Consider the following 15685-nt stretch of genomic DNA (forward strand, 5'->3'; position numbering starts at 1 on the left):
CTGTAAGTCAAGAACAATTTTTTTAAAAGATAAGGAAGGCCATCACATCATCATAAAGAGATCCATCCGGGAAGAGGATGGAACAATTCTAAATATATATGCAGTAAACACTGGAGGACCTAGATTCATAAAACAAATATTACTACGTCTAACAAGAGAGATAGACTCCAATACAATAAGAGAGGGGGACTTCAACATTCCAACCTCAGCATGAGACAGATCATCTATCTACACAGAAAATCAAGAAAGAAACATTGGATTTAAACTGAATTTTAGACCAAATAAAGCTAACAGATATTTACAGAGTGTCACGCGCGTCTGTGTGAGGAGACCACCAAACAGGCTTTGTGCGAGAAATAAGGCTGTTTATTTCACCTGGGAGCAGGTGGGCTGAGTCCGAAAAGAGAGTCAGTGAAGGGAGGTAGGGGTGGGGCCATTTTATAGGATTTGGGTAAATAGTGGAAAATTACAGTCAACTGGGGGTGTTCTCTGGTGGGCAGGGGCAGGGGTCACAAGGTGCTCAGTGGGGGAGCTTTTGAGCCAGCATGAGCCAGGAGAAAGAATTTCACAAGGTAATGTTACAGTTAAGGCAGGAACTGACCATTTTCACTTCTTTTGTGATTCTTCACTTGCTTCCGGCCATCTGGATGTATATGAGGCCATCTGGATGTATATGTGGAGGCTTGGGCTCAGAGGCCTGACACAGAGCATTCTATCTAACACAACAGAATACACATTATTTTCATGCACACGTGGAACATTTTCCAGGAGAGAACCTATGTTAAGCCACAAAACAAGTCTCAACAAATTTTCAAAAATTGAAATCTTATTAAATATCTTCTCTGGCCACAATGGAATAAAACTAGAAATGTACACCAAGAGAAATGTTGGCAACTAGACAAAAAAATGGAAATTAAACAACATGCTCCTGAATAACCACTGAGTCAACAGAGAAATTCAAATGGAAATCAAAAAGTTTCTTGGCCATGTGCAGTGGCTCACTCCCGTAATCCCAGCACTTTGGGAGGCCGAGGCATGCGTTCACCTGAGGTTGGGAGTTCAAGACCCGCCTGACCAACATGGAGAAACCTTGTCTCTACTAAAAATACAAAAAATTAGCTGGGCATGGTGGCCCATGCCTGTAATCCCAGCTACTCAGGAGGCTGAGGCAGGAAAAGCACTTGAACCTGGGAGGCAGAGGTTGCCATGAGCCGAGATAGTGCCATTGCACTCCAGCCTGGGCAACAAGAGCGAATCTTTGTCTCAAAAAAAAAAAAGATTTCTTGAAACAAATGAAAATGGAAGCACAACATATTAAACCCTGTGGGATACAGCTAAACAGGGCTAAAAGGGAAGTTTATAGCACTAAATGTCTACCTAAGAATACTAGAAACATTACAAACTAACAATATAACAATGAACTTCAAGGAACTAGAAAAGCAACAAATTACATCCAAAATTAGCCAAAAATAAAGATCAGAGCAGAACTAAATAAAGACTTTAAAAACCATGTAAATGATCAACAAAGAGAAAAGTTTGCTCTTCAAAAACATAAACAAAAGTGATAAACCACTAGCTAGACAAACCTAGAAAAAAAGAGAGAAGACTCAAAATCAGAAAAGAGAAACATTACAGGTGATACCGCAAAAACATAAAAGATCATCAGAACCTATTAGAAAAAATTCTTTACTGACAAACTGGAAAACCTAGAGGTTATGGATAAATTCCAGGAAACATACAACCTAGCAAGATTAAATTAGAAAGAATAGAAAACCTGAAGCCCTAACATCCATGAACCGTTCTCACAGCGGGTCCAGTGGGCCCCTGACCACCCTGTGATTATTTCCTCAGTGCTGGTTTGCATAATTGAAATAGACCTACTCAGCAATGGGCAGAATCCATAGATCAGTTCCTTTTCTTAACTTTTATTTTCAGTTGAGGGGTACCAGTGCAGGCTGTTTTATAGGTCAACCTGTGTGGTGGGAGTTTGGTGCATAGATTATTTAATCACCCAGGTTTTAAGCCTAATACCCAATAGTTATTCTTCCTGATTTTCTCCCTCCTCCCACCCTCCACCTTCTGAAACGCTGCAGTGTGTGCTGTTCCCCTCTATGTCTCTATGCGTTCTTATCATTTAGCTCCCACTTATAAGTGAGAACACGCAGTATTTGGTTTTCTGTTCCTGTATTAGTTTGCTAAAGTTAATGGCTTCCAGCTCCTTCCATGGCCCTGCAAAGGACATGGTCTCATTCCTTTTTCTGGCTGCATAGTATTCCATGGTATATATCTATCACATTGTCTTTATCCTGTCTATCATTGATGGGCATTTAAGTTGATTGCATATCTTTTCTATTGTGAATGCTGCTGCAATGAACATATGTGCCTATGTCTTTATAATAGAATGATCTATATTCCTTTGAGTATAATGGTATTTCTGTCTTTAGGTCTTTGAGAAATCACCACACTGTTTTCCACAATGGCTGACCTAATTTGCACTCCCACCAACAGTGTATAAGTGTTCCTTTTTCTGCACAACCTTGCCAGCATCTGTTACTTTTTGACTTTTTAGTAATAGCCATTCTGCCTGGTGTGAAATGGTATCTTGCTATGGTTTTGATTTGCATTTCTCTAAAGATCAGTGAGGTTGGGCTTTTTTTCATATGTCTATTGGCTGCATGTATGTCTTCTTTTGAGAAGTGTCTGTTCATATGCTTTGCCCACTTTTTAATGGAGTTATTTTGTTTTTTCTTGTAAATTTGTTTAAGTTCCTTATAGATGCTAGATATCAGACCTTTGTCAGATGCATAGTTTGCAAAAAAATTTGCCCCATTCTGTAGGTTGCTTATTCTGTTGATAGTTTCTTTTCCTGTGCAGAAGCTCTTTAGTTTAATTAGATTCTATTTGTCGATTTTTGCTTTTGTTTCACTTGCTTTTGGCATCTTTGTCATAAAATCGTTGCCCATGCCTGTGTCCTGAATGGTACTGCCTAGGTTGTGTTCCAGAGTTTTTACAGTTTTGGATTTTACATTTAAGTATTTAATCCATCTTGAGGTGATTTTTGTATATGGTGTAAGAAAGGAGTTCAGCCTAAATCTTCTGCTTATGGCTAGCCAGTTATCCCAGCACCATTTATAAATAGGGAATCCTTTCCCCATTGCTTGTTTTTGTCAGGTTTGTCAAAGATCATAGTTGTAGGTGTGTGATCTTATTTCTGGGTTCTCTGTTCTGTTACATGGGTTTATATGTCTGTTTTTGTACCAGTACAATACGGTTTTAGTTACTGTAGCACTGAAGTATAGTTGAAATCCAGTAGCATAGGCCAGGTGCAGTGGCTCACACCTGTAATCCCAGCACTTTGGGAGGCAGAGACGGGTGGATCATGAGGTCAGCAGTTTGAGACAAACCTGGCCAACATGGTGAAACCCCGTCTCTACTAAGGAATCAGGTTTCCATTCTTACAACAAAAAAAATTAGTGTAAAGCAATATAGCTAAAAGCCACTAGGATAATTAAAACCATAAACTAAAAAATGTTTACTTGACACATAAGAAAGTAGCAAAGGAGGAAGAGAAACAAAAAGATATGAGACAAATTGAGAACATATAGCAAAATAGTAGTCCAAAATCCAACCATTGTAAGTGAAGAAATGACACGACCTTGCTCACATTAGCAGGACTGCTGAGCACTGTGGGAAAACAGACATGGGCAGGAGGTGAGGGACAATGTTAGTGCCACAGTTCAGGAGTGACAGGGTAGTGGGAACTAAGGGGAAAGGAGGGTGTGAGAGATGAGAGGCAAAGAGACGGACTGGAGAAGCAGGAGTTGAGGAAAAAGAGAGAGAAAAGAAATCTCAAGCAGTGGGAAAGCCTTGCAGGGGTTTTTTTGCATTTGATATTTAATACATTTTCTGGGACTTCCTAAAAACTAATGGTTTCACCTGCGTCCGTGTGAAGAGACCACCAAACAGGCTTTATGTGAGCAATAAAGCTTTTTAATCACCTGGGTGCAGGTGGGCTAAGTCTGAAGAGAGTCAGTGCAGGGAGATGGGGTGGGGCTGTTTTATAGGATTTGGGTAGGCAGTGGAAAATTACAGTCAAAGGGGGTTGTTTTCTGGCTGGCAGGGGTGGGGGTCACAAGGTGCTCAGTGGGGGAGCCTTTGAGCCAGGATGTGCCAGGAGAAGGAACTCCACAAGGCAATGTCATCAGTTAAGGCAGGAACCGGCCATTTTCACTTCCCTGTGACTCTTCACTTGCTTCAGGCCATCTGGATGAATACGTGCAGGCTTGGGCTCAGAGGCCTGACATTCCTGGCTTCTTATATTAATAAGAAAAATAAAACAAAGTAGTGTTGAAGTGTTGAGGCAGCGAAAATTTTTGGGGGTGGTATGGAGAGATAATGGGCGATGTTTCTCAGGGCTGCTTCGAGTGGAATTAGGGGCGGCTTGGGAACCTAGTGTGGGAGAGATTAAGCTGAAGGAAGATTTTGTGGTAAGGGGTGATATTGTGGGGTTGTTAGAAGGAGCATTTGTTGTATAGAATGATTGCTGATGGCCTGGATGTTATTTTGTATGAACTGAAAAACTAAATGGAAGACACAAGGTCCAAATAAGAGAAGGAGAAAAGCAGGTATTAAAGGACTAAGAATTGGGAGGACCCAGTACATCCAATTAGAGAGTGCCCAAGGGGGTTCAGCATAATTACTTGCTTGGTTGGTGAGTTTTTTGCCTCTATCCTTGACAGAGTCCTCCTTTTTAAGTTGGAGTCTGAGCTTGGTGAGGTGCATTTTTGAAAGACCATTAGTCTGTTCTACCTTTCCTGAAGATTGAGAACAGTAAGGGATATGAAAGTTCCACTGAATACCAAGAGCTGGAAAAACTGCTTGGATGATTTGACTAATAAACGCCGGTCTGTTATTGGACTGTATAGAGGTGGGAAGGCCAAACAGAGGAATTACATCTGACAGAAGGGAAGAAATGACTGCAGTGGCCTTCTCAGACCCTGTGGGAAAGGCCTCTACCCATCCAGTGAAAGTGTCTACCTAGACCAAGAGGTATTTTAGTTTCCTGACTCGGGGCATGTGAGTAAAGTCAATTGCGAGTCCTGGGCAGGGGTGAATCCCCAAGTTTTATCAGGGGAAGCCCCACCCCTGATTTTCAATGTGGGTTCTTTTCTATTTCCCTAAGCATCAATTGGCCTGAGAAATAAAGGGAAAGAGTATAAAAGAAAGAAATTTTAAAGCTTGGTATCCAGGGGAGACATCACATGTTGACAGGTTCTGTGATGCTCCCTGAGCCATAAAACCAACAAGTTTTTATTAGCAATTTTCAAAAGGGGAGGGAGTATATGAATAGGGTGTGGGTCACAGAGATCACATGCTTCACAAGGTAAATAAATATCACAAAGCAAGTGGAGGCAGGGTGAGATCACAGGACTATAGGATGGGGCAAAATTAAAATTGCTAATGAAGTTTCAGGCATGCATTGTCATTAATAACATCTTATCAGGAGACAGGGTTTGAGAGCAGACAACCGGTCTGACCAAAATTTATTAGGTAGGAATTTCCTCGTCCTAATAAGCCTGGGAGCGCTACAGGAGATGGGGGCTTATTTCATCCCTTTGTCTTTGACTGTAAAAGACAGCCACCCATAAAGCGGCCATTTTAGAGGCCTACCCTCAGGGGCACATTCTCTTTCTCAGGGATATTCCTTCCTGAGAAAAGGAATTCAGTGATATTTCTCCTATTTGCTTTTGAAAGAAGAGAAATAGGGCTCTGTTCTGTCTGGCTCATCAGCAGTCAGAGCTTAAAGTCTTATCTCCCTTGTTCCCTGAACATTGCTGTTATCCTGTTCTTTTTTCAAGGTGCCCAGATTTCATATTGTTCAAGCACACATGCTCTACAATTTGTGCAGTTAATGCAATCATGACAGGGTCCTGAGGCAATATACATCCTCCTCAGCTTATGAAGATGATGGGATTAAGAGATTAAAGTAAAGACAGGCATAAGATAAAGCACAAGGGTATTGACTGAGGAAGTGATAAGTGTCCATGAGATCTTCACAATTTATGTTGAGAGATTGCAGTAAAGACAGATGTAAGAAATTATAAAAGTATTAATTTGGGGAACTAATAAATGTCCATGAAATTGTCACAATTTATGTTCTTCTGCTGTGGCTTCAGCTGGTCCCTCCGTTCGGGGTCCCTGACTTCCCGCAACAAAGCTTGATGTGTAGGGAAGGGAGGGGGCCTGAACAATCCTTGAGAAGTAGTAGAATAGCAGATGGAACACTGAGAAGTGATTTCCTTGAGGATAGATTTCCATGATGGAAAGGAAATAAGAGGTTCTAAGAGGCGGGCTAGCGGCTTATAACTTACATGGAAGAGGTTATAAAATGACGACAGAATAGAATGGACCTGTGAGGCTGGAAGGAGATATTTTCCTTGATCTAAGAATCATTTGCCTTGTGTGGGAAGAGAGTCATAGGTGGAAGTTTCAGTGGGGGAGTAAGTGGGAGTGACCAATGAGAAAGAGAAAAACTGGTCCTGAGGAACAGAAGTTGGAATGCTAGCTGCTTTTTTAGCTGCCTTATCAGCATAAGCATTGCCCTGAGCGATGGGATCTGACACCTTTTGACGGCCCTTGCAGGGAATGACTCCAGCTTCCTTTGGAAGTAAAGTGGCCTTGAGAAGAGTTTCTATTAAAGAGGAATTAATGATGGAGGACCCTTGTGTAGTGAAGAAACCTCTTTTTGCCCATATAACAGCATGGTGGTGCAAGATATGGAAGGCATATTTAGAGTCAGTATAAATATTGACACGTAATCCTTTTGCAAGAGTGAGGACTCGAGTTAAGGCAATGAGTTCAGCTTGCTGAGTGGTAGTGGAGTGGGGCAGAGCAGTAGCCTCAATGATAGATGTGGAAGATACTACAGTATAGCCTGCCTCTGTTAGTGAGTGGCGATCAGGCCTGGTGGAACTGCCATCAGTAAAGCAAATGTGATCAGGGTGAGGAACAGGAAAGAAAGAAATATGGGGAAATGGGGTGTATGTCAGGTGGATCAGAGTGATACAGTCATGGGAGTCAGATGTGGTATCCGGAATAATGTGGGAGGCTGGATTGAAGTCTGGACCAGGAGTAATGGTAATTGTGGGAGACTCAACAAAGAGTGAGTATAGCTGAAGGAGCTAGGGACTAGAAAGTATATGTGTCAGGTGTGAGGAAGAAAATAGATTTTGGAAGTTATGAAAGCTGTTGAGAGTGAGTTGAGAATAGTTTGTGATTTTGAGGGCCTCTAAAAGTATTAGGGTGGTGGCAGCTGCTGCATGGAGACACGATGACCAGCCTAAAACAGTAAGGTCAAGTTGTTTGAACAAAAAGGCTACAGGGCGCAGTCCTGGTTCTTGTGTAAGAATTCTGACTGCAGAGCGCTGTACTTCAGCTGTGTGTAATGAAAAGGGCTGGGATGAATCAGGGAGAGCTAGTGTGGGAGCAGTCTCTACAGCTGTCTTCAAGGAACGGAAAGAGGAGTGGGGAAAGGATTTAGGATCTATGGGCTCAGTTAGGTTTCCTTTTGTGAGTTTACATAATGGTTTTGTTAGGATGGCAAAACCAGCTATCCAAAGGTGAAAGTATCCAACCACGCCCAGGAAGGAAAGGAGTTGTTTTGTAGAAGGGGTTGGGGTTTGAGAGATCAGTTGGACATGATTGGCAGGGACAGCACATGTGTTTTTATGAAGAATTATGCCAAGATAGATAATGGATGAGGAAGAAATTTGGGTTTGACTGGAGTAATGGGGGCTGTCTGTGAAGTCTCGTGGTAGTACAGCCCAGGTAAGTTGCTGAGGCTGATGGGTGTCAGGATCAGTCCAAGTGAAAGTGAAGAGAGGCTGGGATAAAGGGTGCAAAGGAATAGTAAAGAAAACATGTTTGAGATCCAGAACAGAATAATGGGTTATGGAGGGGTTGTGGAGGGAGGTATTGAGGATAGGAGAGTATACGGCTTTGGCATCACGGGGTGGATAGGCAAGACACTTTGGTTGATAAGGTACAGATCCTGAACTAACCTGTAAGGCTTGTCTGGTTTTTGGACAGGTAAAATGGGGGAATTGTAAGGAGAGTTTATAAGTTTTAAAAGGCCATGCTGTAACAGGCAAGTGATAACAGGCTTTAATCCTTTTAAAGTGTGCTGTGGGATGGGATACTGGTGTTGAGCCGGGTAAGGGTGATTAGGTTTTAATGGGATGGTAAGGGGTGCATGACTGGTCACCAAGGAGGGAGTAAAGGTGTCCCACACTTGTGGATTAAGATGGGGAGATACAAGGGGAGGGTGTGAAGGAGGTTTTGAACTGGGGGAAAGGGCGGCAGTGAGGTGTGGCTGTAGCCTAGGAATAGTTGGGGAAGCAGATAATTTAGTTAAAATGCCTAGACCTAATAAGGGAACTGGGTAGGTGGGGATAACTGAAAAGGAGTGCATAAAAGAATATTGTCCAAATTGGCACCAGAGTTGGGGAGTTTTAAGAGGTTTAGAAGCCTGGCCGTCAATACCTGCAACAGTTATGGAGGCAAGGGAAACAGGCCCTTGAAAAGAAGGTAATGTGGAGTGGGTAGCCTCTGTATCGATTAAGCAGGGGATGGACTTACCTTTCACTATGAGAGTTACCCGAAGCTCAGCATCCGTGATGGTCCAGGGAGTTTCCAAGGCAATCAGGCAGCATCAATCTTCAGCCGCTAAGCCAAGCAGATCTGGGAAGGAGTCAGTCAGAGAGCCCTGGGGTAGAGCTTTAGGGGCTCTAGGGGTGGCTGCCAGGCAAGCTGGGCCGTCTGATTTCCAGAGGGTCCCTGCACAGATGGGACATGGCTTGGGAGGAATCCTGGGCTGTGGGCATTCCTTGGCCCAGTGGCCATATTTCTGGCACTTGAAGCAAGATCCTGATGAAGAAGGTCCTGTAGGAATGCTTGACTGCTGCGGCTTAGCAGTGTTCAGCTTAGGCATTTTGAAGTTCTTATGTGCTGGAGGTACGGCTGGGTTTTGTCTCACAGCAGAGGCAACTAATTGTGACTCAGAAATGCATTGCTGTCTGGCTGCCTCCTCTCTATTATTGTACACCTTGAAGGTGAGGTTGATTAATTCCTGTTGTGGGGTTTGAAGGCTGGATTCTAATTTTTGAAGCTTTTTTCTAATGTCAGGAGTTGACTGGGTGATAAAAGGCATATTTAGAATGAGACGGCCTTCTGACCCTTCAGGGTCTAGGACTGTCAAGCATCTCATTTCAAGCATCTGCTGTGAAATGAGCCATGAGCTGGGCTGGGTTTTTGTCTTTACCTTGGTTAGTTTCTTTAAGCTTCTCATAATTAACAGCTTTGTAAGCTGCCTTTTTAAGCCCTTCAACTAGGCAATAAATCATGTAATCTCGCCTAGCTATACTTGGGGAATCTGCCTGATAGTTCCACTGGGGATCCTCTCGGGGAGCTGCTCTAATGCCTTCCTGGAGGTCTGGCTTGTGGAGTCGGCAGTTGTCACGTGCTGGGCCAGAGAAAAAACTCTTTCCCATTCATCTGGGGAGAGGGTAGAAGTTAAGATGACATTTAAGTCACTCCAGGTTAAATTGTAGGACAGAGTAAGACATAGGAATTCCTGTACATATTTAGTGGGTCCTGATGAGAAAAAGCCTAAACGCTGACAGATCTGAGAGAGGTCTGAGAGAGAAAAAGGCACATGTACCCTGACTATGCCTTCAGCTCCAGCCACCTCTCTAAGAGGAAATTTTTGGGCAGGTGGGAAAGAGCTAGTCGTGGAACCAAACTGTAAACTGGACGGGGTGTGAGGAGCGGGGATGATAGAAGGATTATAGGGTGGAGGAGTGGAGGCTGAGGAAGAATTGGGACCTGGCTCAGCCTGGAGAGGAGCAGCCTGGGGAGGAGGGGAGAGGTCAGATGGGTCTGTAGAAAAGGAAGATTGGAAAGACTCAGCAACGCTTGAGGTTGGGACTGAGGGGACAGGCGAGAGGGAAAGAAGGAGGATTTGGGCAGAATCGCAATGGGAACAGAGAACAGGGAGGGAACGAAGTGTGAAAAATGCCTAGATGTAAGGCACCTCAGACCACTTGCCCATTTTTCGACAAAAATTATCTAGGTCTCATAGGATGGAGAAATGGAAAGTGTCGTTTTCTGTCCATTTAGAGCCATTATCTAGTTTGTACTGGGGCCAAGCAGTGTTGCAGAAGAAAATAAGACATTCAGGTTTTAGAAAATAAGGCGTTCAGGTGTGAGTTGAAGAGGTTTTAAGTTTATGAGAACACACGCTAAGGGAGAAGAGGGAGGAATGGAGGGTGGAAGGTTGCCCATAGTGAAGGAGGCAAGCCCAGAGAAAAGAGAGGGTAGAGACACGGAGCGAAGGGGTGGGTAGAGACATGGAGAGAAGGGCTGGGGGGTGCTTGCCCCCCAGGAAAGTGGAAAAGGGATGGGGGGTGCTTGTCCCCCTAGAAAGTGGAGAGAAAAGAGAGGGTAGAGAGAGGGAGAGAATGGGCAGGGGGTGCTTGCCCCCCCAAAAGTAGTGCTTGCCACTAAGGGTGAAGGATCAAGGCAGGTGTTCCCATGGTGATCCGACACCTCTGAAACATGGGTGAATAATCATGCAGGCGTCCCTGCAGTGATTAAACACCAAGGGAAAACTGTCTTCCCGAGTCTGTGACCAGCGCCAGAGTTTTGGGTTCAGGGATAAAACGCATCTCCTCTGTCTCTACCAGAAAAGGAAAGGAACTGAAATTAAGAGAAGGGAGAGATTGAAAGATGGCCCTAAGATTGATAGGAGAAAGAGACTGAGGGATAGTGTGAGAGGATGGAGAAGAGAGTAAAAAGAGGCCACTTACTGGATTTAAAATTGGTGAGATGTTCCTTGGGCTGCTTGGTCTGAGGACCTGAGGTCGTAGGTGGATCTTTCTCACGGAGCAAAGGGCAGGAGGACAGGGGATTGATCTCCCAAGGGAGGTCCCCCGATCCGAATCATGGCACTAAATTTCACGTGCGTCCCTGTGAAGAGACCACCAAACAGGCTTTGTGTGAGCAATAAAGCTTTTTGATCAACTGGGTGCAGGCAGACTGAGTCTGAAAAGACAGTCAGCGAAAGCAGATGGGGTGGGGCTGTTTTATAGGATTTGGGTAGGTAGTGGAAAATTACAGTCAAAGGGGGTTGTTCTCTGGCCAGCAGGGGTGGGGGTCACAAGGTGCTCAGTGGGGGAGCCTTTGAGCCAGGATGTGCCAGGAGAAGGAACTCCACAAGGCAATGTCATCAGTTAAGGCAAGAACCGGTCATTTTCACTTCCCTTGTGACTCTTCACTTACTTCAGGCCATCTGGATGAATACGTGCAGGCTTGGGCTCAGAGGCCTGGCAAGTGGCCTCCTAATGATTTTTTTAAAAAAGGGTTACAAAAATACCCAGTGTCCCAATAAAATATGCACACTGCCTAGATATGCATAGTTCTGGAAAACAGGTAGTGCTTGAGCGTCCTTGAAGAGCACTGGGTCTGCATGGAGCACTTGCAGCTTTGGGGTGATGACTACAGGCTCCCGGTCGCAATAGACAGTAACAAACCCTGCTTCTTTGTATTCAGGAGAAGTTCTGGACTCATACAGGGAAACTCGGACTAGAGAAGGAAGATAATTTTAAATTCAACAACCCAGAGTCACAGATCCACAGTCTGGGAAAGTAAAACAGGAGCTTTGAGGGTTTAATTGTAATGCTGTTTTGACACAGGTCTTTACAAATTGGAATTCTAATCATTCAGGGATTACCAATATTGTGCTACCTACTGTATTAATAAACAAAAAGGAAACTGGTCTCTATGAGAATCTCTACGTGGTGCCTTCAGACAAAACTTCACCAGGTTTAGAGAGAAAACCCCTGTCTCTACACCTCCATTCCCAGGGCGAGCTCACTCCGGCATCAAGTTCCCCGTGGTGAGTTTTCCTGTACAAAGGTCCAAGGGGAGAGGTAGGAGAGGGAGGCAGGGAGTCCAGTTCAGGGACGGGGATTCCAGGACGAGCAGTGAAGGGGAAGGATCTGGGCGCAGCCTGGCGGTCTCTTCCTGGTTTCCATAGACAGATCCTTGGCCAGGAATTAGGCAGACAGTGTGACAAAGAGGCTTGGTGTAGGAGAAGAGGGATCAGGACAAAGTCCCAGGTCCCGGGCGTGGCTCTCAGGGTCTCAGGCTCCCAGGGCCGGGTCTGGATTGGGGAGGCGCAGCGTTGAGGATTCTCCACTCCTCTGAGTTTAACTTCTTTTCCCAACCTGTGTCCTTCTTCCAGGATAATCAGGACACGTCCCCAGTTGCCACTCCCACTGGCTGTGGGGTTTCTAGAGAAGCCAATCAGTGTCGTCCCGGTCCTGGTTCTAAAGTCCTCAGTCAACCACCGGGACTCAGATTCTCCCCAGAAGCCAAAGATGCGGTCATGGTGCCCCGAACCCTCCTCCTGCTGCTCTCGGGGGCCCTGGCCCTGACCGAGACCTGGGTGGGTGAGTGCGGGGTCGGGAGGGAAACAGCCTCTGCAGGGAGGATCGAGGGGACCAACCGCCCGGCTGGGGCGCAGGACGCGGGGAGCCGCGCCGGGAGGAGGGTCGGTGGGGGGCCTCAGCCTCTCCTCGCCCCCAGGCTCCCACTCCTTGAGGTATTTCAGCACCGCTGTCTCCCGGCCCGGCCGCGGGGAGCCCTGGTACCTCGAAGTCGGCTACGTGGACGACACGCAGTTCGTGCGGTTCGACAGCGACGCGGCGAGTCCGAGGATGGAGCCGCGGGCGCCGTGGATGAAGCAGGAAGGGCCGGAGTATTGGGACCGGAACACACGGAACGCCAAGGTCAACGCAGAGACTTTCCGAGGGGACTTGAGGAACCTGCTCCGCTACTACAACCAGAGCGAGGCAGGTGAGTGACCCCGGCCTGGGGCGCGGGTCAGGACCTCTCCCCATCCCCCACGGACGGCCCGAGTTCCCCGGAGTCTTTGGGTCTGAGATCCACCCCGAGGCTGCGGGACCCGCCCAGACCCAGGATCCAGGAGAGCCCCAGGCGCCTTTACCCGGTTTCATTTTCAGCTTAGGCCACAATCCCCGAAGGTTGGTCGGGGCGGGGACGGGAATCGGTGGGGAGGCCTGACCGCAGGGGCGGGGCCAGGGTCTCACACCTTCCAGTGGATGTACGGCTGCGACCTTGGGCCCGACGGGCGCCTCGTCCGCGGGTACCGGCAGTTCGCCTACGACGGCAGGGATTACATCGCCCTGAACGAGGACCTGCGCTCCTGGACCGCCGCAGACACTACGGCTCAGATAACGCAGCGCAAGTGGGAGGCGGCCCGTGCGGCGGAGAAGCTGAGAGCCTACTTGGAGGGCGAGTGCCTGGAGTGGCTCCGTAGATACCTGGAGAACGGGAAGGAGACGCTGCAGCACGCGGGTACCAGAGGCAGTGGGGAGTCTTCCACATCTCCTATAGATTTCCCGGGATGGCCTCCTAGGAGGAGGGGAGGAAAATGGGATCAGCGCTAGAATGTCGCCCTCCCTTGAATGGAGAATGGCATGAGTTTTCCAGAGTTTCCTCTGAGGGTCCCCTCTGCTGTCTAGGACAATTAAGGCATGAAATCTCTGAGGAAATACGCTTTTGACCCCTGCAGCAGCCTTGGGCCCCGTGACTTTTTCTCTCAGGCCTTGTTCTCTGTCTCACACTCGATGTGTTTGAAGGTCTGATTCCAGCTTTTCTCAGTCCCTCGGGTTCCACTCAGGTCAGAACCAGAAATCGTTGTTCCCCCCTCAGAGACTAGAACTTTCCAAGGAATAGGAGATTATCCCAGGTACCTGTGTCCAGGCTGGTGTCTGGCTTCTGTGCTCCCTTCCCCACCCCAGGTTTCCTGTCCATTCTCAGGATGGTTACATGGGTGCTGCTGGGGTGTCCCATGAGAGATGCAAAGCGCCTGAATTTTCTGACTTTCCCATCAGATCCCCCAAAGACACATGTGGCCCACCACCCCGTCTCTGACCATGAGGCCACCCTGAGGTGCTGGGCCCTGGGCTTCTACCCTGCGGAGATCTCACTGACCTGGCAGCGGGATGGGGAGGAGCAAACTCAGGACACTGAGCTTGTGGAGACCAGGCCAGCAGGGGATGGAACCTTCCAGAAGTGGGCAGCTGTGGTGGTGCCTTCTGGAGAAGAGCAGAGATACACGTGCCATGTGCAGCACAAGGGGCTGCTGGAGCCCCTCACCTTGAGATGGGGTAAGGAGGGGGATTGAGGGGGTCATATGTCTTTCAGAGAAAGCAGGAACCCTTCTGGAGCCCTTTAGCAGGGTCAGGGCTCAGGCCTGGGGGTTAGGGCCCCTCACCTTCCCCTCCTTTCCCAGAGCCGTCTTCCCAATCCACCATCCCCATTGTGGGCATCGTTGCTGGCCTGGCTGTCCTAGGAGCTGTGGTTGCTGCTGTGATGTGGAAGAGGAAGAGCTTAGGTAGGGAAGGGGTAAGTGGTGGGGTCTGGGTTTTCTTGTCCCACTGGGGGTTTCAAGCCCCCGGTAGAAGTGTTTCCTGCCTCATTACTGGGAAGCAGCATCCACACATGGGCCGTCCCAGCCTGGGGCCTGTGTGCCAGCACCTACTCTTTTGTGAAGCACGTGTGACAGTGAAGGACAATGTATCACCTTGATGATTATGGTGTTGGGATTGTGATTCCAGCATTCACGAGTCAGGGGAAGGTCCCTGCTAAGGACAGGCTTTAGGAGGGCAGTTGTTCCAAGACCCACACCTGCTTTCCTTGTGTTTGCTGATCCTGCCCTGGGTCTGCAGTCATAGTTCTGGAAACTTCTCTTGGGTTTAAGACTAGAAGGTTCCTCTAAGATCTCATGGCCCCTGCCTCCTCCCTGTCGCCTCACAGGACATTTTCTTCCCACAATGGGAAAAAGAGGGAGCTACTCTCAGGCTGCATGTAAGTGGTGGGGGCGGGAGTGTGGAGGAGCTCATCCACTCTATAATTCCTCCTGTCCCACATCTCCTGTGGGCTCTGACCAGGTCCTCTTTTTGTTCTACCCCAGGTAGCAACAGTGCCCAGAGCTCCTGTGTGTCTCTCATGGATTCTAAAGGTGAGACCCTGGGGGGTCTGAAGTCAGTGGGGGATGGGGCAGAGGGAACATGACTGGGTTATGGGAATTCTTTGATTGGGACATTTTGATAGTGTGGTGGGCTCTTCAGAGACTGACTGACTTGAATTTGTTCATGACTGTTGTCTTCTGTAGGCTGAGAAAGCTGCCTTACATGGGACTGAGATGCAGGATTTCTTCACATCTCCCCTTTGTTACTTCAAGAGCCTCTGGCATCTCTTTCTGCGAAGGCATCTGAATGTGTCTGCGTCCCTGTCAGCATAATGTGAGGAGGTGGAGAGACTGCCCACCCCCGTGTCCACCGTGACCCGTGTCCCCACGCTGACCTGTGTTTCCTCCCCAGTCATCCTTCCTGTTCCAGAGAGGTGGGGCTGGATGTCTCCATCTCAGTCTCAACTTCATGGTGCGCTGAGCTGCAACCTCTTACTTCCCTACTGAAAATGAGAATCTGAATAGAAATTTGTTTTCTCAAATATTTTCCATGAGAGGTTGATGGGTTAATTAAATAAGTCAATTCCTAGAATTTGAGAGAGGAAATAAAGACCTGAGAACCTTCCAGAA

The 15685-nt window shown here is 47.3% G+C and overlaps 1 protein-coding gene and 1 long non-coding RNA gene across 11 annotated transcripts in view; one reads left to right on the top strand and one right to left on the bottom strand.

Moving 5' to 3' along the window:
- Nucleotides 1–13098, bottom strand: part of LOC144340487 (uncharacterized) — a 20835-nt gene extending 7737 nt beyond the window's left edge. For all 3 annotated transcript variants that reach the window (XR_013416663.1, XR_013416664.1, XR_013416662.1), the window contains exons 1-4: nucleotides 11338–13098; nucleotides 10866–11025; nucleotides 8638–8739; nucleotides 602–4313 (exon numbers count right to left, since the gene is read on the bottom strand). This is a non-coding gene — a long non-coding RNA (uncharacterized LOC144340487). The remainder of the gene's footprint in view (nucleotides 1–601; nucleotides 4314–8637; nucleotides 8740–10865; nucleotides 11026–11337) is intronic.
- LOC144329398 (class I histocompatibility antigen, Gogo-B*0103 alpha chain-like) lies at nucleotides 11369–15685 on the top strand. Of its 8 annotated transcripts, none has more exons than XM_028842618.2 (9): nucleotides 11369–11953; nucleotides 12302–12509; nucleotides 12646–12915; nucleotides 13162–13437; nucleotides 13977–14252; nucleotides 14378–14479; nucleotides 14902–14952; nucleotides 15059–15106; nucleotides 15260–15685. In XM_028842618.2, exons 2-9 carry the CDS (start codon nucleotides 12446–12448, stop codon nucleotides 15262–15264), a joined length of 1092 nt encoding a protein of 363 aa, XP_028698451.2. In that variant the 5' UTR covers nucleotides 11369–11953; nucleotides 12302–12445; the 3' UTR covers nucleotides 15265–15685. The 8 variants fall into 8 exon arrangements, 7 of the variants coding, with proteins under 7 accessions (XP_028698451.2, XP_077856665.1, XP_077856664.1 ...); XM_078000539.1 differs by having other exon boundaries at nucleotides 11370–11953; nucleotides 12302–12513; XM_078000538.1 differs by having other exon boundaries at nucleotides 11370–11953; nucleotides 14902–14956; nucleotides 15063–15106.

This window comes from Macaca mulatta, chromosome 4 (genome assembly GCF_049350105.2).
Source record: "Macaca mulatta isolate MMU2019108-1 chromosome 4, T2T-MMU8v2.0, whole genome shotgun sequence".
NCBI lineage: Eukaryota > Metazoa > Chordata > Mammalia > Primates > Cercopithecidae > Macaca > Macaca mulatta.